At 46.7% G+C, this 26,018-nt stretch overlaps 2 protein-coding genes across 2 annotated transcripts in view; both read right to left on the bottom strand.

Moving 5' to 3' along the window:
• Crebrf (CREB3 regulatory factor) overlaps positions 1 to 13,225 on the bottom strand; it is a 74,789-nt gene extending 61,564 nt beyond the window's left edge. Inside the window, exon 1 of the mRNA XM_005349019.3 lies at positions 13,140 to 13,225. The gene's annotated coding sequence lies outside the window, so the exon portion shown is untranslated. The remainder of the gene's footprint in view (positions 1 to 13,139) is intronic.
• A 58-nt stretch (positions 13,226 to 13,283) lies between these two features.
• Atp6v0e1 (ATPase H+ transporting V0 subunit e1) overlaps positions 13,284 to 26,018 on the bottom strand; it is a 24,142-nt gene continuing 11,407 nt past the window's right edge. Inside the window, exons 3-4 of the mRNA XM_005349017.2 lie at positions 18,307 to 18,435; positions 13,284 to 13,734 (exon numbers count right to left, since the gene is read on the bottom strand). Coding sequence (XP_005349074.1) covers positions 18,342 to 18,435 — 94 coding nt within the window. The 3' untranslated portion in view covers positions 13,284 to 13,734; positions 18,307 to 18,341. The remainder of the gene's footprint in view (positions 13,735 to 18,306; positions 18,436 to 26,018) is intronic.

Raw genomic sequence — 26,018 nt, 5'->3', positions numbered from 1 at the left:
AAAAAAAAAAAAAAAAAAAAAAAAAAAAGGAAAAACAGAGAAAAGTTGTCAAAAAGCCTTGCATTTTCTTACTATTTCTGTTTGTTTGGAGACAGGGTCTTATGTGGTTAAGTCTAGCCTTGAACTCCTGATCCTCCTGCTTTTGCATCCCAAGTACTGGGATTACAGATGGGCACCCCCACACCCAGCGCTATATTGCCCCATGACCTGAAGTTTGCACTCTGTGTGACTCCTCCTTAGAGCGGACTGGGTCCTGCTTGCTGGTTCCACACACATCTTAGGTGTCAACCTTTTGGGAATAAATGCTTTTTCTCTAGACAGCTCTCAGCTGTGGGATACAGTCAGGAGTCACAGCTTCAAAAGTGAGAACAATTAACTCAAAGCTGGAAGATCTCTAGGAAAAGCTGTGTCCCTCTGACACTAGGCACTGACTTTTTCCCGAGAAGATGACAGTATTGCTGAGTAGTCTAAAAGAGACTTATTGATGCTGGCGACTGGATCGCATCCCTCATTCATCTCATCAAAACAGCATTCTTTGGAGGGAGATGTTATTCCTACCGTCATATGGGACAGTGTCCTTATGTGATAGCTCTAAGCCTCGGTTTCTTATTTTTCCCTGAAAACACCAAGTTCAGCCCCCAAATGCCCCATTACTTATCTATCCTGATTTCCCAGACTATCCCATACTCAGCACCAGGCCTGCCAAGGTAGAGGACAGACTTTTAGATTTGATGAGCAGAATGAAACCCCATCCCATCTTCCCAGGTTCAAGACCCCTTCCTCCTCTGTGCAGTCCACTTTCCCCCACTCCTCCCCTTTCCTCAGCTACCCATTTAAGCACAGTAAATACTTAACTACCTTGGATTATTCGTGCCATGTGTATCAGTGTTATTTCTTCAGTGAATTAACTGGGCATACATACACTCTTGCATGCCACCACGCCTATCTTTATTCAGCATGAGTTACACATCCCAGCCTGTCTTTATTGACAGAAGAGGGAGAGGAAAGAAATCGATATTTGGAAAGTCCTGAATGTATGCACGAGACAACATCCTCGTCCTGCAGGACCTCAGAACCTAGTGAGGGAGAATGAGCGAACTCATGAGCCGGAACCCTCGTGCTGGTGCGAAGAGCAGGACCCAGACCTCAGCGCCCCTCTGTGTTAGCTTACTTGGACAAACTACTAACCGTCTGACACTTCATTCCTCTTCTCACCTGCCTCCCAGGTTAATCTGAAGGGCCCAGTGGAGGACTTCAGTGCATAAGCAGGTCCCCGTCTCTCCCTGCCTAGGAGGAATGTGACTCGGGAACTCTATGTTAGAAGAGAGGCAGTAGAAAAGAAAAATGTCTCCTGGCGGAGAGGCGGCAGCAAGCAGCTGGGATTGTTCCCTTATCTGTCAGTGCAGCATTCTCGACAAAATTGTTTCATCTCTCTTGCTGACTGAACACTTCTGGGACAATGCATTGGGTCTTTAATTTTGTTTTATCAGGACCGAGCTGAACATGCACTGGTCGGATCAGTGGCTGTAAGTGATAGCAAACCAGGAGGCCAGGGAGCGAGAACAATCTAGCGTTTGTTGAAGAAAGACTCCCTACACACAGGTATAATAAGACATTCTGTTGGCGAGGCCAGAGTGGGAGGATGAAAGCCGGAGGCCGGAGGGACAGATGATAAGACGCAGGAACCCAGACCCAAAGCCATAATGGCTTGTTGGATTAGGAGAGGAGGCGTGCTCCAAAACAACCCCAAACTGGTGTAACACTGCAAGGCTAGCTTCTCAAGGGCAGGAAGTAAACAATTCAGAAGGTTTCTAAGGGAAAGAAGTGAGACAGAGCTAGGAGAGGGGAGGGTGGAGCCAGGGTCCTCTGCAACCAGAGGTTTGATTTAATGCAAACTTACAAAGTCACAAATTTCCCTGAGCTATGGAAAAACTCAGGACATGCCCATCCGCTTGTTTTTTAGGTTTCAGTTTTCATTTTGTTTCCACAAAGCCTAGGCGGTGTGATTAATGGGGTCGGCATTCCACAACTGCAGCAGCAGGGTCACAAAGCATGATTAGCAGACTCAGTAACAGACCCAGACTTTGTCAAGAGAGGCAATGCGAGGAGGAGGAAGGACCAAGGCTCCTTCTCAGTGCTTAGCCAGCCCCCTAGGGTATCTCTCTAGGTCCCTAAAGGGCAGCCCGCCTTTCCAAACAGATCCAAAATGTACAAAATGCACCTGCTAGTACCGCAACCAGCTCCTGTCTGCCAGAGGGAGTCCCCTCTTCCCAGCCTGACTAAGGAGGAAGCCACCGCTGGGAAAGCGGGATACTGATGGAACTGAAGTGGGAATAAGAGCAAGTATACATGGCTACCCTCCTCTAAACAGAGGCAGTAGGGACAGGGTGTAGGCTCCTGCAAACACCACCGGAGAAGGGAGGGTCCAGCGGTGGGTTCCTCCTGTTCTGAGGTCAGTAGCTAAAAGATTGGGAATACCAGGAAGGAAGCAAAATGCTCTGCTCCAATCCAGTGAGCCTAGCAACATATACAACAGGCCTGGCACATGGCAACACTGCCTAAATGTTAGCTACTAATACTGTAATTATTATTTCTAGGTACAAAGGCTTGAACCCCATCCCAGGGCTCTGCCATGATAGGCATGTCCCCCAGATCCTTTTTAGTTTTAATTTGGAACAGGGGCTAAGTTGCACAAGCCAGCCTTGAACTTGTATTCTTTCTGTCACAGCCTTCTGAGAAGCTTGAAATAAGGCGTGTACCACCACAACTGGTTATTATTACTAACAAAAACGGTTTTGAACATTTCTGGGGAACTAAAGAAAGCCATAAACATTTGTGGATCTCAGATAGGAACTTTGAATATGAGTTCCAGGCCAGCCTGGTCTACAGAGTGAATTCCAGTACAGCCAGGGCTACAGAGAGAAACCCTGTCTTGATAAACAACAAAACAAAGCAAACAAACAAGAATCCTTGCTCAAAACTGATTGAGAGGCCGGGCGGTGGTGGCGCACGCCTTTAATCCCAGCACTCGGGAGGCAGAGACAGGCGGATCTCTGTGAGTTCGAGACCAGCCTGGTCTATAGAGCTAGTCCAGGACAGGCTCCAAAGCCACAGAGAAACCCTGTCTCGAAAAAAAAAAAAAAACCAAAAAAAACAAAACAAAACTGATTGAGAGATTGCAACTGTTCCAGCTGATGCAAGCCTGTGGTCTTGATACTAGAGATGCTAGGGTAGGAAAAGTACAAGTTCAAGGCCAGGCAGAGGAGGGTGGGGAGTACAGCTCAGTGACTAAGCAGCTGCTTCACAAAACACACGCACCAAGTTCTAGTTCTGTACTCAGCCCCATAAAAACGAAAGAAAAAAAAAGGGATCATCACAGTTTCAATACAGGGAAGAGCACTGGAGAATCTTTGTAACTTTAGACACTTGTGGCATTGTGTTATATAAACTAAATTCCCAAAGATTGGAATTCACTAAAAAAAAAAAAAGAAAGAAATCATCTCCCTTGGGATTCTTTTTTCCCATGCTAACTCTAAGTAAATGAGCATCACTAAATAGCTCCTCCATGCAAGATTGTGGGGATCAAATCCCTGAACAGGTAGCTGTGGTGGCTTACTCCTGGAATCCAGGCAGGATTTCTAAGTGTTCAAGGCCAGATTCACCTACACCATGAGTTCTAGGCCAGCTGGGGCTAAAAGCAACCAAACCAAACAATATGTGTGTTGGCAGAGATAAGCAAAGATTGCTTGAGAACCCAAAGGGACCAAGTACTTCCTGGCCAGAACCGGGGCTCGACAGAGCTAAGCTGAGAGGAGGGATGTGTTCCTGCCCAGGGAGGGGATGCTTTTGCCAACTCTAAGGGCACACGCCAGTTCCATCCTGATTCTGCCTTTCAGGATTGACTGCAGACAGGTCAACATGGCCTTGTACTTGGACGTGCAGGTTCAGGATGGATGTGGCTACACTGTGGGATTTCATAGACATTTACCAGAGTCTGTGGGAGCAACTCGCAGCCTAGCTGACTGGGTTGGGGGGGGGGGTGCAGGGCACCCTTTTATTTGCCTGAGGTCATGGAAAAGTCACAAAAAGAAAAAAAAAACTGCATTGAGGCCCAGAATTGGCCTCAAGGTCAAGGAGGAAGCTGGGGAGTAGAGGGGATGGGATGTCTGGGTTAACAGGAAACCCACTCAGAAGCTATCTAGAATGAGAACCTGCCTAGCCCAGGCTGGGTTTCCTAACAGTGCCCAGCCTTTGCAGAGATCTATTGGCTTTTCCCACCCACACTCCTGCCCTATAACCTTCTCTGGCACTGGGCTCTATGCCAAGGCCTCATGCTAAGGACCATAGCTCTACCACTGAGCCACACCACTCAGCCCTGTTGGCTTGTTTTAATTTTTGAGACAGGGTATCGCTGTGTAGCCCATGCTGGCCTAGAACTCCCTCCTCCTAGACCCTCCCCTCAGCCTCCTTGAGTAGCTGGGATTACAGGCATGTGCTACTATGTTCAGCCCCTGTAAAAGGCTTCCAAAAGGAGGTATTGCCTATGTTTAGGTACAGGGGATCTGTCTGAGCCAGGGGAAGCTGTAAGCACCAAGTCACTGAGAGTGAAAACTATGAGTGAGGGAGGAGTTTGACCCTGGAAGAATGACAAGGACACGCAATGGCAACTCTGGGCCCTAAGATCAGGCTCTCCTGGGTTTCGATTTATTTATTTATTTATTTATTTATTTATTTATTTATTTATTTATTTATTTATTTATTTATTTATTTATTTATTTATGTTCTATTATGTGTGTCTATATGTAGGTGTGTCAACGTGAGTGTGGGGGTCCATAGAGACCAGAATAGGGCATTGGATCCCGTGGAGCTGGAGCTGCAGGAGTTATAAGCTGCCTGAGGTGGGCATTAGGAACCAAGCGCAAGCTTTCTGCGAGAGTAGGTAATGCTCTTAACCATCGAGCCATCTCTCCAGCCATTTCCTCAGCTGCTGCTGCACCTGAAGCCCAAGCACTGGCAAAGGGAACTGCTGTATTGCTACCACCCAAACAACAAGGAGCAACGGCAACCACAAAACCAGCTCTAAAAGAGGCCAAGAGCCCTGAAATGAGAACAGACACAGGCATGGGGCAAGTTGAAGAGGAGCTGGTTGGAAGCCTTGTGTTTATTTATGGTTTAAATGTTCCCTAAAACTTCTTTTGTATCACTACTAATATTCATTTCAATTGAAGGGTATTAAGAAGGTAGGGACTTAATCGCAGTGTTGAGATGCCTTTGAGAAGTGGTGGGGATTCAAACGTGTAGGGTGCAGCGTCTAGACTGAATCTCCTAGTTTTGTGGGCAGGATGTTTTAGCTCTTGTCACAGGATGCACTGTGCTGCTTTTGTTATCAACAGATGTGAGTCCTACACATTCAGCCTCCAGAAGTGTAAGCTAAATTAACCCCCCTTTATTTATACAGTAGCCTGCCTTGGGCATTTCATTACAGCCCCCAAATGGACTAATATACTTTCTATAACTTATATGAATTAGTGGCAGCTAGGCCTCTGAATGAGAACTCGATGTGCCATTGAATTGTTTTTCTAGCTACACTAAGAGTCTGTTCTATTTACTGCATAGGATAATGTATATAACATTTCTGGTAAGGTGGAGGGGAGGGTGGTGCTGACAGCTACCTGAGCCATGGTCCTTTCAGACGGCTCTTCCTTACAGACTCCTTCCTTGGCCTGCCTCTTGGGTGCATGAGAGTGAGGGAGCCCTAGGAGTCTGTCGGCCCCTTGCATTCCCATCTCCAGCTAGTCTTCCCTGCCCTCCAGACACCTAGGGTCTGTCAGCACGAACGGTGCAGTGCTGAACTTGACTGCGCCGAGGGAACTGGATCGCTTTGTCCTGCCCTCTATCGAAATGGTGCGGGTTCTACACCAGGAACCTGGATGTGGTTCCTAGCACCTCCTGTGTTTTCCATCCCTGCATCCCTGCAACCAAGCCATCACCACAGTTGATCTGACAGCCGTGACCAAGCTAGCTGCTCCTTAGCTCCCATTTATTTCGGTTTAAAACCCTTGATGTTTGCCTCTTCTGGGCCCTGCAACCTCCTTCCCAGTCCGCCTGGAGGCCTTCAAGCTTCCTTCTGTGAGTTCACCACTAAAGGCCATTTTTTTTCTTCAAAATACTTTCCCTGAACATTAGCTTAGTGGTTTTGGTGCCCTTACTTAGTAAATGCATTTTGGTGAAAAGTGGGTATGAATACGTAAAGTAAAAAGATTTACTTTAAATTTTTCGATTATGTGTACATGTATGTGTCTGATATGTATGGGTGCCAGCAGAGGTCAGAAGAAGGTGTTACAGGCAGTTTTGAGCCACCCAATGTGGGTGCTCGGAACTGAACTTGGGTCCTCTGGAAGAGCAGGAAATACTCCTAACTGCCACTTCCCATTCCCAACACCACCACCCCCCCCCAAAAAAAAAACTTAAAAAAAAAAAACTGATGGGGACCAAACTGAGGAGCTAGGCAAGCTCTCCGTCACTGAAATGCCCCTCCAGCCCTATAAACAATGCTTTATTATGTGTCTTCCTTACAGCACAACACAGGGGCAGTATCTTGTTTACAAGATACAGTTTGCACCCAAGCTCCTTCTGTACAAACAGGTGCTGGAAATACTTGTTGAAAAGCATCGGGGATGGGCTGGAGAGATGGCTCAGAGGTTAAGAGAACTGGCTGCCCTTCCAGAGGTCCTGAGTTCAACTCCCAGCAACCACATGGTGGCTCACAACCATCTGTAATGAGATCTGACGTACTCTTTTTGCACACAGGTTACATGCAGGCAGAACACTGTTTACATAATAAATATTTTTTTTTTTTTAAAAAGCACTATGGGCTTAGAGAGTCATTCTCAGCTTCGTAAGTCATACCTCCTCAAACACCGGCTTACTTTTACAAAAGTCTACCCTGCTTGTTCCATTTTGGGGTGGCAGCCCATGGTAGTGGCACTCTTGGACCAGTGTGAAGACACTTTGAAAACCATGCCAAAATCCTGATGATAGTCGCTGAAGAGACTCTTGTTTGGAAAGAACAACACTGGGGCTTTCTTTAACCGTGTGGGACCCCGGCACATTCATGGCTCTACATTTCCACTTTCTATGTGGGCAGAATCCACATCAATGCTCCCCTTTCATCGTCCTACATGGTCACTGTGAGCACCTACACAAAAGGAAGCCAGAGAGAGGCCTCACACCCTGAAGGGTCTCAACTGCCCAGCCAATGCTGTTCACACGTTCTCTATGAATCGACTGCTTTCTCCTGACTCAGAATAGTTGCTGTGTCTCCGTAAACCTGAGCTCACTTCCCCTGATCCTGAATGCTTGGGGTGGAAGACAGGGGACGGGATGTGCTTACACAGCTTGAAGGAAGTGCTAACTTTCTGACAACAGTCCGTAAAAACACAACCCCCTCCCCAAACGTGAGAGTAATGCACGCTCTGTGACAACCTGAAAACTATGTGAAACTATGAAAGAAGTGATCGCGGTGATACTGGGGACAACTTCCTATCACACAGTTTTCTGTGGCCAGACACTGACAATATGGAAGGGCTGTCTTTTAATATTCTGTTATCTTTAGTTGGTAAAGTAATTGCCATGGTTTCTTTTTATTAAGTTGTTACATTTGTGTTTGTTGAGACAGGGTCTTGCTATGTAGTACAGGCTGGTCTGGAATTCACTCTGCAGCCTAGGATGTCCCAATTTGAGACCCTCATATTTCCGAAGGGCTTTGTGTGTGTGTGTGTGTGTGTGTGTGTGTGTGTGTGTGTGTGTGTATATTTTGTATATATATATATATTTAATTTTTTTTAGGGGCTGCAAAGATGACATAGTGGTTAAGAGCACTGCTGCACTTCCAGGAGACTTGGGCTTGGTTCCTAGCACCCACATGGTAGTTCACAACCATCTGCAACTCCAGTTCCAGGGGATCTGATGCCATCTTCTGGCCACTGAGGGCATTGCACACACATGGTACCCAGAAATACATGGAGGCAAAACATCCATATATATAAATTTTTAAAAAGTTTTAAAAAGTTGCCGGGCAATGGTGGCGCGCGCCTTTAATCCCAGCACTCGGGAGGCAGAGGCAGGCGGATCTCTGTGAGTTCGAGACCAGCCTGGTCTACAGAGCTAGTTCCAGGACAGGCTCCAAAGCCACAGAGAAACCCTGTCTCGAAAAACCAAAAAAAAAAAAAAGTTTTAAAAAGTTAAAAAAATCAAACTTATTTTTATGTATATTTGTCCATACGTCTACATACCACACGTATGCAGGCGCATGAAAGGTCAAAAGAGGGTATCAGATCTCCTTATTGGGTTATGAGCAGTGAACTGACTGATGTAGGTACTGAGAATGGACTTGGGTCTTCTGGAAGAGCAAGAAGCATTTTTAATCTCCAAGTCCTCTCTTTAGTTCCCCACACAAGCCTTTTAAAAGATTACATCTTTGCTGGAGAATATGCTGAAAAAGTAAAAAAAAAATAAGTAAATGAAAATCACTTGAAGTCACTCAAAGGTACAGCGGTTTCTATGAGAATGGCTCTGTAGGCTTGTGTTTGAATACTTGCTCCCAGTTTGTAGAGCTGTTTGGGAAGGGAGTACAGGGTGGCCTTGGAGGCGGTGTGTCCCAGCTAGGCTTTGAAGCTTTCAAAGCTTATCACCATCCCCACGAGCCACTTCCTTCCTGTTTGTGGGTAAGATGTAAGCTCTCAGCTGCTGCCCTGGCAACATGCCCACCTGCCCGCTACACGCTCCCTGCCGAGATGGTGATGAACTCTGGACTGTGGGTTCCCAGTACGTGGCTCCTTCCATAAGTTGGCTTGGTCATGGTGTCATGAAAGCAATAGGAAAGTAACTAACATAGAAGGGGGATACTAGCTTTGTTGTTTTTTCCGTTCCAATCTCTTCCAGAGATGTGGTTCTAAACAGAACTGATCTTCTGGTCTTAACTGTGATGGTGGGAGTGACAGCTTCTGTTTATCTATCCTCTTGCTTCATCTCTAAGAACTGTGTACCAAAACACATCCCGGATAAGCCTTTGGTCTGGGACGACAATGCTGTTTCCAGCTGGGCCAGGATATAAATATTCTTTATGTAGTATTTTGTGTCTTTTTAAGCTGGGTGGTTTAAAATTACGGGTTTTCTACAACTTTATCCACTGACGCAGAAAGCTCTAGAAGGGATGCAGCATGGGAAATATAACGCGTACTTGCTGCTCACGTCTTTGTTTACACTGTAAACACATCTGTTCTCCAAACAGTGTGGGGTATAATCACTCCAAAATGCCTAGATCTAACAAAGCATTGACTTTTAAAGGAAGGTTTACTTACTTTTATTATATGCATGAATGTTTGCCCACATGCACGTCTATGTATCGTGGTGCCCTCAGAGCGACTCTCAGACCCCTAGAGCTGGAGTTACAGGTGGTTGTGAGGCACCAAGTGGGTGCTGGGAACCAAACTTGGGTGCTCTGTAGAGCAAGGAATGCTCTTAACCACTGAGCTGTTTCTCCAGCCCACCACTGATGCTCATGCTTTGGAAGATAAAATCCAGTAATTCATTGACTCAGCAACAATTTCAAAGCTAGGTGTGGTAGCCATGCAGGTAATCTCAGCACTCATAGGGCTAAGACTGAAGAAATCCATCAAGTTAGAGGCCAACCTGAGGCTACATAGGAAGAGCCTATCTCAAGGGGTGGGTTTATTACTAAATTCCAAATTTGCTTTGCTATGGCCAAAATGCCTTCCTTTGCTAAAATCCTAGAGAGACACATAAAAGAGTTATGTTTGAAGTCACATTAAAAAATACAAAATACCAAGTTGGCCAGGGACAAAGCTACAAAAAAGGGCTGAGGGCGGGTGTAGTTTGGGGACAAATACTTGCTGAGCATGTGCAAGGCCCTGGGGTCCATCCATAGCAACTAGCAGACTCTTCCAGAGTATGCCAGAACTACTTCCTCCCTTGGGTGATATGTAGTAGAATATGCAAGGCAGGAAGGGTGAGGTCCAACCACTCCTGCTATGATCACAGGGCTCAGGCCTGGCACAGGTGCCTTTTATTGATTTTTCTGGAACCCTCTGAGTAAAATGACCTATCGAAAGTGAAACCTAGGTAGGAAGAACAAAACCAAAACAGTCAGCTGTCCCTCTGGGTCTTATTTTAATAGAAAATGCTGCCAGCATGCCCAGAGGGTTTAGCCATTTATTGGGCAAATGTTCTGTGTGTATTGTTCTAATTTACCAATCAGCCTCCCCACCACTTGGCCACAGCTTTGTTTAACAGAAAAAGGCAGGTAGAAGCTGGCTGTGTTGGCTCACACCTGTAATCCCACCTCAGAACACTGAAGCCTTCCTCAATTTCAAAACATCAACAGTGTGAGGTGAGCAGAGGGCATCCTGGGCACCACTAAACAGACAGCAAAATTAAAGTTTCTTAAATAACAGGGGCTCAAGATTAAACTGATTTCCTCAGCAAACAGAACTCAGCAAGCTTCCCCTCGATCTGAACCTATTTCATTATCCCTTTTTCTCCAAGCTAAGTGAGGGCGCAGGGCTGCACCTGACTGTTAAGAGTCTCGCAAGCACTCTGTCTGAACAGTCAGTCTGTCATCTCAGGCTCGGCCAGGAGGAATTCCTTCTCCTCCAAGTATCTCACTGCCCTGTTTCACACAGGTGCTATGCGGCCTCAGTGGGGGAAAGTCACAGGAGGGCAGAGAGACGACAAAGCTGTAGGTCCAGGCCCCTCACGTCCTTGAGGGCTCCAGAGAAGACAGACTCTGGCACAGCCATCCACACCTGGGGCACTACAGAGCCCTGGAGCCTCCCCCATGCACATCTGTCCTTCTCAGTGTTGTCAGCACGTAACACACCAACCATCCTTACTGCAGGAAATGACCCCACCCGACCGAAAACAAGATCACAAGCAAATCAGCAGTGTAATTTAGGCCACTTCCTGATGGGTAATTTGATTAGAACAAGGGAGGAGCATAAAGTGGATCAGTAAAAACAACCCACAGACACCGATCAGCCCGGCTTGTGAGTGCCTTCAACTATGCTACTATTAAGCCACCGACATTGATGAAAAGCACCCCCAAAGCTACCCTCCACCATCACTGCAAGGCATGCCACAACTAATGTTTTCCTCCACCAACCAAGTGCAGCTACCCTGACAGGGTTAAATGTGATGCAGCTTGAATCCCCCTGCCCCCCAGCAATGACACTGAAGCCGACTCAATCATGACACGAGGAGGCCCTGTCTTTTGCTGCAATCAACTAAGCAGATGCTTCACAGGGAACCCCTGGGCATGGCTGCGGCAGAGGAACACTTCTGAGCACTTAGAGCTGGAACACTGCGGAGTCCTGCATACCGGCTGTAACCACCAGCGTGGCTTTCTTAGACGACAAATAGTCATTAAAGGCCACACAAGTTGCTCTGGAGGAAAGCAGGGTGGTTATCTGTAATGGCAGATTCATTTTCTAACGAGATATCCAGGCAGGCTACTTACTGGCCAGTCTGAGTGAGGCAGGACGGCTAGGGATAATGTGCTTTTGGGTAGAAATTCTAAAGCATAGATCCTGGAGCTGGAGAGATGGCTCGGCAGTGAAGAGCACTTGGCTGCTCTTCTAGAGGACCCTGGTTTGGTTCCCAGCATCCATATGGCTGCTCATGACTATCTGTAACTCTACTCAAATGCCCTCTTCTGACCTAGGGAACTAGGCACACATGGATAAACATACATGAAGACAAATCACTCATATGCATTACTATGGTAACCAGCTTCAAATCTTTAGTATTTTATAGAGTCCATGAAATTAACTAAAGAGGTTCTTTGGGGGCCACAGAGGTGGCTCAGTAGGTAGACGGGGATGTGCTGCTAAGCCTGACAACCTGAGTTCAATCCCCATGTCTGACGCGGTAGAGAGAAAACAACTTTTGCAAGCGACCTCCACATGCACACCCAGGCAGATACAGCCACTCCCCCCAAAAAACAAACTTAGTAAAGGGCAGTTTCCTTGGTTGGGAATATAAAGTATGGAGATACCCAATTCTAAAAGGATCCTGTCTAGGGGTGGGGACAGGACAAGAGCATGGTTAAAGGGAACCCGGGCCACACGCTAGGGCATCTACACTGAGCTACACTCCCAGCTAAACTTTTAGAATAACTTTTAAGTTCAAATAAAAGCAAAAGATTGGAAATCTATCTAGGTGATAGGACCCCTCACCTACTATGTGTGAGGCCCTAGGTTCAATCCCCAGTATGTGGGAAGGGTAGAAAGCAGGGCAGAGTTAAAACTGACATAAACAAAGGAAAGCAGAAGAAAGCTGGTGAGAGAGGCAAAAGGATCAAAAATTCAAGGTCAGCCTGAAAACTTCAACTTTGTAAGAAAGACAGTAGGAGAGATACTTCAACGTGAAACTCTCCGTGGTCTTAAGGGCAGAAGCGAAGAGTCCAGACAGCCCAGGACAACCAGAAAAGCGCAAACTGCAAAACAGGAAATAGCTCTTGGCTAGCTGTCAGAGAACCGTGAACTGCTGAAAATTCAATCTATTTTAATTTTGAGTTTCTTTCTTAAAACTCACAGAATCTGGGTTAGACCCGGGTTCAATCCAGTGCCGCAAAACAGCCCCTAATTTAGCAATTAGATGTCTGCTACTAAAACATCTCCTGGCTCAAGCCTTAATCACCCTAGATCTCTTTTGTCCTATTTCTGGGAATGTGATAGTTCTACCCACGGCCATATTTACTGTCTTGTCCATGTGACTGGACATTGTCCTCAACTTGGGTACCACCAAGTCTTTTTAATTTTAAAAAGAGACACAGTCTTGCTGTGTTGTCTGGGCTGGCTGCCAAGTCCTGATCTCAAGTGACCCTCTTATCTCAGCTCAAGGAGCAGGAACCAAGCAGTCTGTACCTGCATCTCACCGCCACTTTCAAAGGTCAAGCATGACATTATGTAACAGCTCTATGCAAAGGGACCATCTCTCTTCAAACAGCCTGGGAGTTCATGAGCATGCAGGGACCCCGATTCCAATATTTTTGCTTCCTCCAATACCTTGCCTGCAGTAAGCTCTCAAATGATTTCTGAATGATCAAGAAAAGTACTTACCAGTCTTCAGGCGTCTCACACTACAAGACCCGGATTATATATCCAACCTAAGGTCAGACAACAACCTCATTTTTAAAAGGCATTATCTAGAGACAGAAGAGCTTAGAAAATCAAGCTTTTTTAAACACCGGAGCCAGGTTTCCATAGAAAGAAGAAAAATAATTTATTCCAAAGATGTAGAAGTAAGAAATTCATCCTGAAAATAGAGCTTGGTGTACATCTGCTGGGGTAGAGCTTCTCTCGAGCGGCACTCCTGACTGCCCCGCTGAGTCTTATTTGTCTTGCGGCAATATTGAACACATCGCTGACTCTCGTGTTGTGAGCTGGCAGGAGCCATATTCAAAGCCACAGGCTCCAAGGCAAGAGTAACAGATTTCTCAGAATAGCATCTTTTCTCTCAGCGGAGTGCAGACACATCTCAGAGTCAGCTAAGTAGGCACATAATTCATCAGAGTGTAAAAAAGGCGAAGGAAAAAATACTGTCTTGCAGAGGAAGGTCTTCAAGTGTAAGGCAGGTAACACCCAAAGTAGGTACTGGAGATGATGGTCTGGGCGTGGAGGTGATTTTGCATCTAGAAGGCATTCTCTCTGTGACCTGCAAAACAAAACAGCTCTAGTAACTTAAGATCTTCTAACATCTAGGTCCTTCACCCTTCTTCAAAAGGGTAGAAAGGGGGCTGGAGAGATGCCTCGGCAGTTAAGAGCACTGGCTGCTCTTCCAGAGGACATGGGTTCAATTTCCAGCAAACACAGGGTGGCTTACAACCATGTGTAACTCCAGTCCTAGGGGACCTGATGCCCTCTTCTGGCCATCAAGGGCATTACACACACAAGCAGGCAAAACACCCACACATAAAATTAAAAAATGGGGGAACTAAAAGTAACCAGGCCTGCAACCCCAGCTGCCTAAGCAACTTAGCAAGAAACTTTCTCAAAATAAAAAGTGAGCAGAGTGTGGTGGCTCACATCTTTAACCCCAGCACTCAGGAGGCAGAGACAGGTGGATCTCTGTGAGTGGGAAGCCAGCCTGGTCCACAGGGTGAGTTCCAGGTGAACCAGAACTCCATAGTGAGACCCTGTCTCAACAACAACAAAAAGTAAAAAGAAAGATTAGAGATATAGTCAGTGTCAAAAAAAATTTTTTTAAGCAAAATCAGGTATGGTGCACATAATGCTAGCACCAGGAGGCTGAAGTGGAGGGTGGTGAGTGTGAGGCCGGCCTGGGCAATGCAGTGAGACTGCCCCGTCTCCTCCCCCAGCATGGTTAACCAGTCAGGACTTCAAGAGGTAGGCGCTCAACCAAACCTCAGGTAAAGCCCAGGCTTACTCATCACACAGAGCAGGTTCTAGAGAGGTCCAATTTCCAGGGGCATCACTATCATGTAACTACACAAACAGCAACGTCACTTACCGAAAGCAGGAAGCACAAAGCTGACTAACACAGGAGCTGGAGCTTAGCGAGCTCCTGTGCTTTTCGCTTCCCCTTTCAGAGCAGGCAGCTGGTTGCCAATATGGGCACTCTCGGTTCTGCCTTTGTTGGACCACTGACTAGCAAACTTATCTTACCCTCAGCACTCTAGGCTGCCTTTCAGGCTGTTCCTCTCATTCTGACACCAGGCACAGGTGACAATGACAACACCACCCATGTAAAGATGGCAAATGTTTAGTGTCAGCGTCTCCACACACTGGGCTGCTCGGTAGTAGGAGGGTGTTCTTACAGTAGGCAGCTCTGAGGCCACACAGATGGCTCAGCAGCTGAGAGTGCCTGCTGCTGGGCTGGATTGCTGGCAAGGCCAGGCTCACAACCAAAAAGACAAGAGTGCCTGCTGCTCTTCCAGGACCAGAGTTCAGTTCCTGACAACTCCATTAGGAGGCTCACCCCAACTGCCTTCTGGAGCCCCATTAAGACCCACTGCAGAATACTGCAAGCAACATGCATTCAACTCAGTGTTTAATTAGAGGCACATCTGGGACTGTGGCTCCCTGACAGAGGGCATACTCGGCATGCCCTGGACTCTGAGTTCAATCCCCAACGCCAGAAAAATGAAAGAGGAAGTGGGATAACCCAAGGATTGTTTTTGCAGTGCACTAGGAGAGCAGCTCCAGGTCAAGGTGGCCACTGCCAGAGTAAGACTGTCCCTTGTGGTCTCCAGTCACTTCCTGAGCCTGCCTGGCCTGGCAGAACAGCTGCTCTGCAGAGACTGTCCTGAGATGCTGACATTTCTGCGGAAGTCTTCTATGAAGATCACACTGAGAGACCTCCTCACCTTTTGGACTTTTTTTTAAGACTTATTGTCCTTCACTTTTGTTGTTGCTCTTATTTTTCAAGACAGGATTTCTTTCTGTAGCCCTGGCTGTCCTGAACCTCACAGAGATCTTCCTGACTCTGCCTCCTGAGTGGGCCTTCACTTTAACAAACACACAAAACTGAGAGGTACTTTTCATTCAGCCCCAATGGCAACTGTTGAACTCCAGCTACGTGCGGTACTGCAAGGCCTAGCGCCATGGTGGATGAGTCAACCGGGAAGCAGAGTCTTCCCAGGAAGTGTAAATAACTAGCTGTGGGTGCAGCTGAACAGTCACTGCAGAATTCAGTCCTGTTCTGTAAAACAAATGAATCACTATGGTAACCAAGAGAGAAAACTGAGAAATATGATGGGATGGATATACGTGTGGGCTGGTGGGGGGGTCTGAGAAAGTAGCTTAAAAATTCCAAGGTCAAGCCGGGCGGTGGTGGCACATCGGGAGGCAGAGGCAGGTGGATCTCTGTGAGTTCGAGACCAGCCTGGTCTACAAGAGCTAGTTCCAGGACAGGCTCCAAAACCCCAGAGAAACCCTGTCTCGAAAAACAAAAACAAAAACAAAAACAAAAAAAATTCCAAGGTCAGAATGAAGAAACCCATTCAAAAAAAGGTATGTGAATGAATGTGTCTGTCTCTTGTTTCTAAATCTTTTCTAAAAGTTTAGATAAATTTTCAAACTAATTCTTTATTATAATATGCAAAGGTAGTCTTATTCAACCACAAAAGCTAAGTCAGTCGAAGGGGCAGGCATTTAACTATTCAAGGCAATGTACCAAATGAGTGGCTAAAAATTAGAAAGTTAAATGCATCTAGGAGATGAAAGAACTCACTTAGACACAGTGGCCAGGGATAGGCTGTGGTAGTAAACACCTTTAATCCCAGCACTTGGGAGGCAGAGGCAGGAGATCTCTGTGAGTTCAAGGCCAGCCAAGTCCACAGAGTGAGTTCTAGAATAGCCAGGGCTACACAGAAAAACCCTGTATGGAAGAAAAAAAAAAAAAAGAAAGTGTCCAGGAAGCAAGCACATGATTGCCAGGCTGAGTCCTGAAACATGCCAAGCATTAAGAGACGGTAAGAGCTGAGGCAAAGCCAGCACCACTTCCAGAGGTATACTGTGGACCTCCCTTCTAGTGAGGCAAATACAGGAGGGCAGCAAGAGGCAGAAGAGCTAAGTATGAGGTAAGAACAGGAAAACAGCAGGCCTGGAACCACCAGGTCAGGAACAGAGGATGGGAAGAAAGGAGGCACAGGAGGTCCCAGGGCGGCCTGAGGCATGGTGGAGAGCTGCCCGGAGCCTGCAAACCAATGCTCTCATTCTTCACTTTCCTGCTTCTGGACTCAAGGGATCTTTGATAAAAGCTATGAACTTACTCCTCACAGTACATCTCAAGGGGATGGCTTAGTTTTTTAAGAACACTGTTGCTTTCACAGAGGACCCGAGTTCAGCTCCCAGCACCCACATAGCAGCTCACAAGTGCCTTAATACCAGTTCCAGGGTATCTGATGGCCTCTTTTGGCCTCAGGCACTCCACAAATGTGATGCAGACACACAAGCAAAGCATTTACACATACACGCACGCACGCACGCATGCACACACGTGCAGGTGGAGAATATGGCTCAGCTCTGTTCTGAACACTTGACACTAACTTTCATTTAATGAAGTAACAGTGAAAGGAACAAATCAGATGACAAGTGTCCTGCCACACTCAGTCATTAAATTTTTGCACCCTGCCACTTGGATTCTCAGAATTAAATAAAAGCTACAGTTTTGAAGCCAGTTTTCTCTTTGTTCTGTGCTGTCTGAGATAAGGTCTCACTCTGTATGTAGCCTAGGCTGGTCTGGAACTTGCTATACAGACCAGGCTGGCTTTGAACTTATTATCCTCCTGCCTCTGAAATAAGTGCTGGGATTATGGGCATGTACTACCATTCCCAACCTTTGGAAGGTGCTTATTTCCCTATCTTCAAAGCATTCTAAGACATGAATTTAAAATATTTTAGACACTTCTTCCCATTGCTGAGTGTTACAAACCTAAGAAACTCACTTCCTTTTCTTTTCCCTTTTGGCTTGGTTTTTTTTGGTTTTTTTTGGTTTTTTTTTGGTTTTTCGAGACAGGGTTTCTCTGTGGTTTTGGAGCCTGTCCTGGAACTAGCTCTTGTAGACCAGGCTGGTCTCGAACTTACAGAGATCCGCCTGCCTCTGCCTCCCGAGTGCTGGGATTAAAGGCGTGAGCCACCACCGCCCGGCGTTGGCTTGGTTTTTTGAGACAGGGTTTCTCTGTAGATTTGGGGCCTGCCCTGAAATTAGTTCTGTAGACCAGGCTGGCCTTGGATTCATTGAGATCCACCAATCCACCTGCTTCTTCCTCCTGAGTGCTGGGATTAAAGGTGTGCACCACCACCACCCAGTAGAATATTCACTTTCAATCTGTGTCAGAAGCCCGTGTGCAAGTTTAATTTCATAAAAGACACATACCCCAAGAAAGAGAGAGGGGAACAGATCAGAGGAAAACATGTAGGACTTGGTTTTCTCTTCCAGCAGGTGGGTCCTAGGATTTGAACTCAGGTCTTCAGGCTTGGCAGCAAGTGCTTTTACCCACTGTGCCATCTCACCGCCCTAAATTACATTTTAAAAAGACAGGATAATCATTGACTTTAAAAGAATCTTATGGGTAAATCCCTAAAATACACACCAAGAGAATAGTTTGCTCTACTCGTGCCCTTGTTTTTCAGATCATACTTTCAAACTACAGTCTGTTTTTCAGTTATCGTCAAGAGGCCATGAAGTCCTGAGGAAAAGGTCACAGCAAACACTCTAGCTGATGGCTGACATGTTCACGTGAAAGGGCAAGGGCATAGTCACCTCAGTGCCCGGGCACTGTGGAGCTGTCTTCATCCTCAAGGCCAGTGGTACTTCAGATACCAGATGGTTTCATTTTTCAACTGTGGTCCAAAGAGAGGGTTGAGCTGGGCCAGAATTGCAATCAGCCAACTAAAATTTGGTGGGGAGGAACAAGAGCAAAAAGTGGTGAAATTGGCTAGAACATAACCATTTTCATACACGATGGAAAACAACTTTAGTGTACTCCATTCTGACCCAGCCTGGAGATGGCTGACCAGGGAACAAATCCCAGGTTGCACTGGGCCTGCATCTGAGATGATCCACAAAGCAGGGAGGCTCCAGCCCAGCTGAGTTGCTGCCATTCTTTGATGACATCATCACTGTGCTAAGTATCTGGGCTGTCCCCAATCACAACACCCTTACCGCAAGCCTGTTCACCTCCTCACCGTTTGTCACACCTCAGCTTCCTTTGATCTTCCCTAGTGTGCAGACGTTAGGCACTATTTAAGGGGTACAGCTAAGATCCAGTTTCAGCCCACAGGTTTCTAATCACCGTCGTGATCAATGGCAAAGCATTTCATGGACCCCACCACACAGAACCAAATGGGCATTTACTTCTTCACCCAAATCACAAGCTGTGTCTCTGTTATACACAAATACAGAGGACATACCAACAGAAATTAAAGCACCATGGTTAGTTTTAAATTTTTCAGGTTGTTCACAGAGTTCCGATGAGGTATTTCATGGGACCAACGAAATTTGAGAATCACTGAGTATGGATGAAAGCAAGAAATAAAAAGAAAAGCAGCCTGCAGGTGTCTGGCTAGTCAAACGTTATGTTTTTTTGTTTTTTTACTGAACAAATATTTAATGAGCAGTTACTACGTCCCAGGCATCAGGGACACAGAAAAGATGACATACACATTTTTCGTTCCCAAAAACTGACCAATGGCTTCAGAAACTACTCTATCTTATGTACTCTTTACACAATCCCAAGACGACAGGACATGAACTCCCCTGACTACAGAGTTTCCCCTTTAAAAGTTCTTCCCTCCCAGGGCTCCCTGAGATACTTTCTGCACCCACCTTGCTGGGGTGCTGGAGAGCTGTTGGTCCAAACTTGAGGGAAGGAGGAAATGTCTGAACAGACCAGAATGATGTCGAATTCATGCTGTCTTTACTTCCTATTCTGGACTCAGGTGTCCGTTGGATCGTGGCTTTGGTGGGGGGGGCAGGTAAATGTGGGAGTGTGAGCACTGATAAAAAGAAGGGTAAGTTTTGGGGGTGTCCCCCATGCTATCGACCCCCTCGCACGTACATTAGGGTGCTGCTTTCTGGGAAAAAGGAGACAGACAGCCATTGTGGCCTCTTTCTAAACTCCCCTCAAGGACAAGGGCCAGCCAAACCCAACTAGGGCCATTATCAATTGGGTCTCTCCTCCTTTGGCTACCATTTTTTGGAACCCTTCCAATCACAAGACCAAACGGCCGGTTCTGACTAGCAATGCAGAGAAGCAACCAGTGCAGCACAGGGAGCTGATGCCCACAGACACATGGTGTCTGCCTTCTCAGCCCACAAAAGGTCGCTTTGTGCTGAGAAATGGGATCCAGGGGGAAACCAGGCCAGAACAGATCCTTAGGCTGACTCACTTTACAAACAAAGTTAACTCAGATGAGAGACTGCCTGATCACCCTTAGAACTAGGGGATTAAACATAAACACAACACCAAGTCTTTCTGCGCGCGCACACACACACACAGTGGTGTGGACAACACAGACAGATACTGCACTGCAGAAGAGCTCTGAGGCAGAGAGTCATGGAAAATTCCACACAAGTCCAGGGTTTCCCCAAAGCCAGAGGAGATACAAACTGCCCTCAAGTAACAGTCCTGTGCTTCATAAGAGACTGACCTCACTGGCAACACTTAGAAACAACAAATTAAAAAGATACACTAGGTCCCCCTACCTTCCCCCCCACCCCACCCCCACCCTGCACTGTCCCCATAGCCTTTCCTCCCCACAAGTGTATAGTAAGCAATAAAGACATCATCTAGGGGTTGGACACATGGTTAAGTGGTTAAGGGCTCTTAGGGGTTAAACACGGCTCTTGCGGAGGACCCAGGCTTTGTTCCCAGCATCCACACAGGATAGCTAGCTCACCATTGCCTGTAACTTCAAATACAGATATGATGGCCTTCTTCTGGGCTCTGCCACACACACACACACACACACACACACACACACACACACACACACGAAGTGTGGAGGGGTCTTTCCAGCTGCATAGACCATCCTGCATAGCCATCTTGGAGCTTTAATGAAAATGCTTGGGGCAGGGCAGAAAGGGAAGAGTGCTGTGGTAAGGGAAAGGCTAGTTGGAATCTCTCACCAGTAGACAGTTAACAAAAGTTGCAATGAAGACTGTCTACAGAAAGGCAATACTCCTTTTTTTACAGTGATATTTTAAATAAGAACATTAAGATAGGAATGAACTATGCTTAAGGCCAAAGCATATTTGACCTTTGCTTTTAATCTTATCCCTTTCTTAGCTGTAATCTGTAACTTCCTGTGGCTCTCACCAACAAGATTTTGAGGTTTGTTATTAGTCAAAACAAATGTCTTAACTTCCCTGTGCCAAGAGCCACATCTACCCTTGTGACCTACAGCTTAAGGGCCAAACCTATGGTCTCATTTACTCCAAGAATCCTTTAAAAATGGTGCCTTAAAATCTATCAATATCACATAGTCACATAGATAGCTACTGTTAAGACACAATCATGAGATAGGGTCTCATGTAGCCCAGGCTGGCCTTAAACTCCTTTATGTAGCCAGAGCTGACTCACACCTCCCAGGTGCTGGAACCACAGGTGTTCTGCACTATCACATCCACCAGACACTGCTAACCCCAAAAACCCTACACCCATGAGCACTGTCCCTTGCCTAGAGGTCTCTCTCAATGCCCATGCTGAGAGATATGTCAATGCCTGTTTCTTGATAAACACCACGGTTTCTTCATATGGATTCATCCTAAAGTTTCTCTGTGTAGCTCTTACTGTTCTAGAACTTGCTCTGTAGTTCAGGTTGGCCTGGAATTCAAAAAAATCCTCCTGCCTCTGTTTCCTGAGTGCTGGGAATTAAAAGTATGCGCCCTGGGATTAGGATCTCCCCGGGTGATCCTAAAATTCTTGACAAGAGCCTGGCTAGGAATGACACATGGTGGGAGGTCTCTGAAGGAACTCGTGGGCACCTGTAGCAGGTGGCGTGTAGCTATGTCTGTCTCCTGCACATGCTGTCACCATGCAGCTCTCACACAGTTAAGGAGCCTGAGGTGGAGGCAAGTTAAGTGATTCATGGTGTTCACAATACTAAGTAGGTAGACGCAGGCAGGAGGTGACCAGAAACCAGGCCAACCTAATGCTGCTCTGTGAACCGCTAGCCTTTGCAGTGCTTTAGGTGAGGGCGGGAGTTTAGCTAGGTCTAAATTGTGAATTACAGAAGTGAGAATCCACAGCCTTTGGTGCCTGCCCATGGAAAAGACTAAGTATCAGACCCTGCAAGAACGAATAAAGACCACTTTGCTCTCTCAGACCAGTCTTTGGAAGTGTCTAGATTTACATACCCTCCCCATCCTGCATTTTTGAGGGGGTGGGTCTCATTATGTTACCCAGGCTGGTTTCAAAGTCATAGATACAAGGGATCCTCCTGAGTAAAAACTAAGACACCACTGACCATCCATTCAGCTTGTAATGATGAGATAATTTGGTTCGTTTTGTTTTTCAAACAGTTTGAAAGACAGAGCCCAGGGTCTTGAACATGGTAAACAAGAACTCAAATACTGAGCCACAGAAACAGCCCTCGACACTATTGCCAATGTTTCAAATCAAGAAAGAAAAAAGTCAATCTCAATGCCCATCCCAACACACACACACACACACACACACACACACACACACACACTCCGTTAGGAAAATGCCTTGAGAAATAGAACAGGCTATTTCATTTGAAATTTTAGCGGAATTTTCCCTCTAGCCAGCTGAATGAACTCAGTGCCTGTCCTTCTGACTACCCACAGACTTAAAATTTCCCTTTAGCTGATAAACACAGAGCTTTGGAAGGAAGAAGCCTGCTGTGACCTGGTGGAAGCGAGTGGAGGAAGGGCCGGCGCTCTGGCGGATCCCTGACTTGTTGTGTAACCAGAAGGAACGGACTGTACCCTTCTGCTTGCCCAAACTGTTCCACATGGCTCCACGGCCCAAAGGCCTAATAACCATCAGCTGAGCGGCTTCTGTAGGACAGGGGTGATACAGCAGCAGTGAGGGGAGCTGTAGAACTGGCGTGCACACAGGGCAAACTCAAGTTCCTCTTTTGGGGGCGGGGGGCTACTGGATTGCAAGTAGACTCTGCAGATGCTAGGCAAGCATCATTGAGATACATTCCCAATCTACTATCACTATTATTATTGTTGTTGTTGTTTATTTTGAAATAAGGTCTTGCTAAATTATCCAGACTACTCTCGAATTCACTGTGTAGCCCAGCTGTCTATAGGCACCACAGCTAGTCCACAATCACTCTCAGGGGTCACGGCCATGTTGGGCTCTGAGGATGCCAAGTTGCTGGCTGAAGGGCTGAGCTACCAAGGATGGCAAAGGACTGCGCTCTCATGGGCAGGCCAGTGGCCCCCAGTCCAGCTGAAGAGCTCTCTAAGCACAAACTACATTGCTCTGCCTGGAAGCAGTACCCAGCTCTCAAATCCTGCTCAGTGGTTTTATTCACACGTCGAAGTTAGAACAGAAACAAGGGTGTGGCCTGGTTCCTGGTGAAGCACGTGATGGAGTTCCTTGTTGGAATGGGGAAGTCCAGCCAGGGATGGCTCCTCTGTCCATAGTCCTTCTAGCGCAGGCCATGACAGGAGTGACCTCTGCCGGCAGATGACTTATGTGACAGCAAAAACACATGCAAGCGCCTTGCCGGGCTCCTTTCGTGACTACGGGCTCCTTTCGTCTATTTTTTTGTTTTGTTTTCGAGACAGGGATACGGGCTCCTTTCAGCTCCTTTCATGACTATGCACAATCCTTTCCCAGCCCAAGGACACAAACACTTCGGAAGTCAGGGACATGACATCGAAGCTACTAGAAAATAAGGAGACTTGGTACCAAAGTTGGATTTTAACCCTAAGCATCCCAAATGCTGGTGGAATGCTCTAGGTGAGTGACTTCCCAACCAAAGCGTGGTTCCATTTGTAAATACTTGCCTCAAAGTGTCAGGAATTAAAGAGATAATGGGTGACTTTGCAGCGGCTGGTAAGCAAAAGTTCAAAATAACCCCATGCTCCTTGCTTTTCTTTGTGAGACAGCTAAAAATGTAGGCAAACCACAGAAGGAGGCACAAGAGATGTCCTTTGGAGTTTTTCAGAGTATGTGGCACTGGGCCATTAAAAACCTCTGCCCCTGCTCACACCCACCACTCCAGAGTCAGCAGGGTTCTAAGGCATCATCCATGTCTGTCAGATCCTAACACACACACACCCTACAGTTAATGCGACAGACGCTCCTGTGGACTGCATCATGCCAGAGAGCAGGCTCAATAAAAGGGAGATGTATGTTCCTGGGCATACATCTGAAAAGGAACAGGCCTGCCTGTCAAAGATATGAACAGGCAACCACTCCGGTTGGAAACTCACTGTCAGCGTGCAGCAAGGATACGCTGTGGGATTCCCATACGCCCCTTAAAATGAGCTCCACTTTTTGCTTTCTCAGAAGACAGGACTGAGGGGACACGGTAGGTCACTGGGTGGGTGTGAGAACACTGGGAGAAGCTCCAAGGGGCTCTCTGGTCTAGAAGTCCTTGGCCTGGCAGTAGCATGGAACCAGAGTCCCTGTGGAATATGTGCTCCAGAGACCAGCACAGGGGCTGCTCTCCTACCTGCCATCCAGACCATGGCTTCCTGATTTCCCTACAGCTTTAAATCAACTCGGGCCTGGCATGACCAATGAACATTGCTCCTCTCTCACAGAGTGGGCCATCCCTTCCTCAGTGACATCTGAATCCCATCTAAGGTTTTTCTTTCTTGGCTATTCTCCCTACTTCAAAGCTGTTTCCCCTAGTGCTGGGGGTGGAACCCATAGCTTCTGGCATGCTAGGCAATGCTCCACCACTTTGGTACAACTCTGTAACTACTAAAGGGTCAACAGGGACAGAAAGATGGTTCAGGTGAAGGTGCTTGCTGCCAAGCTCAACACCTGAGTTTGATCCACAGGACCAGAGACAACTCCAACAAGTTGTCAGATTGTCCTCTGACTCCATTCATTGGATGGATGGATGGATGGATGGATGGATGGATGGATGGATGGATAGATACAGACAGACAGACAGACAGACGTGGGAGAGCCCAAAAGGGTGAAAAGAACTCCACACAAAGGAGATGCTGCTGCTGGCTTTCAAGAGGAGGGCCCGAATGGAATGTGAGTGGCCTCTATAGAGGTATAGAGGGGCAGGGTGGTGGCTAACTAACAGCCAGTGAGGAAATAGGGACTTCAGTCTTATTATCACAAAGAACTAAATTTTGGCACAGCCTGAGGGCTTGGCAGAGGACGCTAAGCTCCAGATGAGAAGACGCAAACATGTTTTTTATTAACTGGCTGCCAACCTTACCACTGTGGCCCCTTTTACCACAGGAATACGCCCTAATTTTGCCAATTTTAAACTTGAAATTTCTTCCCTTTCTTCCCCTAGGACTTCAAGACGACTCATTTTCTAAATTAGGTCTTTCAAACCAAAGTACCTACCGAGCCCTCTGTATGAGCAAGGGACTGAAAATGAGGCCTCACAATACCACTGGGCACAATCCCAGCCCCATAATCCTCTTATCTGCTATACTACAGTAGAAAAACTCTAATATATGTCTCCATAAGGCAGATAATGATAACATGCTGGGCCAGGCACTGTGGTCTCTCCTCGTCTATATATAGACATCATAAATGTACCTCTGAGAGAAATTAAGCAATTCTCAGACGGAGAATTAAATGATGGCAATTATCCAGGGAGGGAGGGAGGTGGCTGCAGGTGCTTTCCACAGCTGGGAGTAGACAGACACCAAACCAGATGAGTCTGGGCCTTCACCTGTAGACTTCCCGGATGAGAAACACCAAAGCCGGGTTCTCCCAAGCAGACAATCTGAAAACCCACAAATAACGTTCAAGAAAGCTGGGACCCCTCTGGCTTTTATTTTGAGTCCTGAACTAATGAGACAGGGGGCTGGTGAGGTGGCCACGGGCAGAGAGGCTTGCTGCCAAGCCTGATAACTTGAGTTGATGTCCACGACTCATAAGGTGGAAGGAAAAGAACCAACCCCCGAAGACTGTCTTCTGACCTCCACACACCTGCCCCAGCCCGAATCAATATATTTAAAACGTATTAAGAAAGAGTGGTGGGGGTGTGGGGGTGGTCACTGAGAGACTGTTTAGCAGTTAAAAGAATTTTCTGCTCTCCCAAAGGACTCAAATTCAGTTCCCAGCAACCATACTGGGTGGCTTACAACCTCCCGTAACTCCAGCTCCAGTAAAGAAACTCATTGGGCCCAGGGAATCCAATGCCCTTTGCTGTTCTCCACAGGCAATGCCCTCATGTGCACAAATACATATACACACAATTAAATTATTTTTTTTCAAGACAGAGTTTCTCTGTAGCTTTGGAGCCTGTCCTGGAACTAGCTCTTTTTTTTTTGTTTTTTTTTTT

The sequence above is a fragment of the Microtus ochrogaster genome, chromosome 7, assembly GCF_000317375.1.
Source record: "Microtus ochrogaster isolate Prairie Vole_2 chromosome 7, MicOch1.0, whole genome shotgun sequence".
NCBI classification, from domain to species: domain Eukaryota; kingdom Metazoa; phylum Chordata; class Mammalia; order Rodentia; family Cricetidae; genus Microtus; species Microtus ochrogaster.
Note: the sequence above shows the minus strand (reverse complement) of the source record. Positions and strands in the feature narration are given on the sequence as shown.